General features: G+C 30.7%; 1 protein-coding gene across 1 annotated transcript in view; it reads left to right on the top strand.

Annotated features, from left to right (window-relative positions):
- The window catches only part of LOC106478308 (solute carrier family 28 member 3-like), a 29964-nt gene that overhangs the window by 13573 nt on the left and 14211 nt on the right, over positions 1 to 2180 (top strand). The window contains exon 5 of the mRNA XM_013938838.2: positions 920 to 1081. Within this exon, the coding sequence (XP_013794292.2) occupies positions 920 to 1081 (162 nt within the window). The remainder of the gene's footprint in view (positions 1 to 919; positions 1082 to 2180) is intronic.

Here is a 2180-nt window from a genome sequence, read left to right on the forward strand (position 1 = left end):
CTAGTGTAAACGATGTTATCATTACTCCCTTGAAGTTAGCTTTCTTACAGAAATTTGGTGTTCCTTTAAAAAGCTTAAGTACAGGATGAAACAAGAATTACCAGCCAATAATAAATAAACAATAACTATTATAGTTGGAAAATCATTGCATTTAGATCTTGGTTATAAATACAACCCTTCTATGTCTGTTGAAACACTGCATTAATAAAAACAAGCAAACAACTAAAGAAAACTTTTCAAAAAAGAAATAAATGTAGGGATGGCTAATATCAATCTTTCAAAAACAATGCAAATAAGATAGAAGGGATGGCATTTGCATCATTCAAACATAATAACACAGGCAAGAATAAACAAACAGCAATATGTATAACTATTCAATCACAACTGAGTTTAATTTATCCTGTTTTTGTCTGTTAACAGTTTACTACACTGTGTGAAAGTGAAGAATAATAGTGAACTATTCGAAAGCGCTAGAGTTTTGGGTCTCGTTTGAAAATCATTAGAGCTTTTATATATGATCCTGTGAGCTAACTTACTAATCATATACTATAATATATATTTATGTATTTCTAGAAATGTCTTCCTCAGATAGGTGACAGAGTTAAGTTCCCTCGAAAGATAAAATGATCCTGTGAGCTAACTTACTAATCATATACTATAATATATATTTATGTATTTCTAGAAATGTCTTCCTCAGATAGGTGACAGAGTTAAGTTCCCTCGAAAGATAAAATGTATATCTTTATTGTGTAATGGAATTAGTCCTTGCAACAACTGCTATAATATTTATCTTACTTTTTTAAAACTAGTCTCATCGTAATATTATATCACACAACTATTGTCAATAAATTTTACAATAAATGTTATCCTAGAAATGAATATCACTTTATAAAACTGTTTTCATTTTTCACAATTTCAGATTTTGTGCGTCATTTTGTTCTTCAGTTTCTGTACCTCAGTCTTGTATTACTGTGGAATCATGCAGCGCTTAGTTATAAACATTGGATGGTTCTTACAGAAGACCGTGGGAACAACGTCCTGTGAATCTATGAACGCTGCAGGAAATATATTCCTTGGTCAGGTATTTGTACACCTACATGAAACGTAAAAATTGAATTTTAAAATATATCTCATGACGAAAATTCTATTAAACAAGAAACCCCTAAGACTCTGATATAATAGTCAGTAATAGTATTTAAATAAAGAGTAACCTAAATTTGATCCCATAAACTAAAGTGAATTTTGGCTCTGGTTTATCAGTCGTTTAACTGTTTTCTTCTCTTGGATAAGTGTACAGAATTTTCATGTAATTTTCAATCTAGTGAAAGATGATGAACTGTGGAATAAAGATCAAAACTAGCAATTAAAATTAGTAATTAGTTTAAAGTGTTGGTTGCAAATATAGGATGTGCAACTACTAATGATCTCAACATTTTTAGAAGAAGCAGTCTTACCAATCTGTCACCAGTTCCCAAGTTTTAAATCATTGTTTCTAGAGTATTTTTATAATTATTATTCTGAAACTATTTAATAAATGTTTACTACAACTGACACCAGAGGGTGTCAGCAATACAAGCTAGGTCATTCTTGGGATATTTAATTCATTTATCAAAAATATGTAAAAATGTATGTCAAAGTAGCCTTTACATTTATACAAATCTTTATATACTACCCAAGAAAGGAAAAGTATAGAATTTCGAACAAACTTTGACTTATTATGGACACTTTTGTACACACATGTAATAAAATGTCATCATTATAGCAGCTATGTTCTTTTGAAAGGTTTTGCTAACTATAAGCGATGCATAAATTAAGTAAAAAGCTGAATTTTTCTACTAGTTTCTCGAATATCCCTGAAATATAAATATAATAGCACTGTCTGTTGAATGTTCACATAACTACTTCGCAGGGTTTGGATAGATCTTCACCAAAATTGGTATGGAGGTTCATTGGGTCCATGGGGAGATACGTACAAATTTTCAGTTTTGCATTTTGCAGTTTTTATGGGCGTTTTTTACCACTACTTCGCCCTTTGTTGCTGGATCTTCACCAAATTTGGCATAAAGATTTGTTGGGTCCATGCGGAGATATATACAAGTTTGCGGTTTCACATTTTGTGTTTTGCAGTTTTTATGGACTTTTTTGCGTTTTTTACAATTACATATAAGGGAAGCAACTTT

Source organism: Limulus polyphemus, unplaced genomic scaffold, assembly GCF_000517525.1.
Source record: "Limulus polyphemus unplaced genomic scaffold, Limulus_polyphemus-2.1.2 Scaffold199, whole genome shotgun sequence".
In the NCBI taxonomy this organism is placed as follows: Eukaryota; Metazoa; Arthropoda; class Merostomata; order Xiphosura; family Limulidae; genus Limulus; species Limulus polyphemus.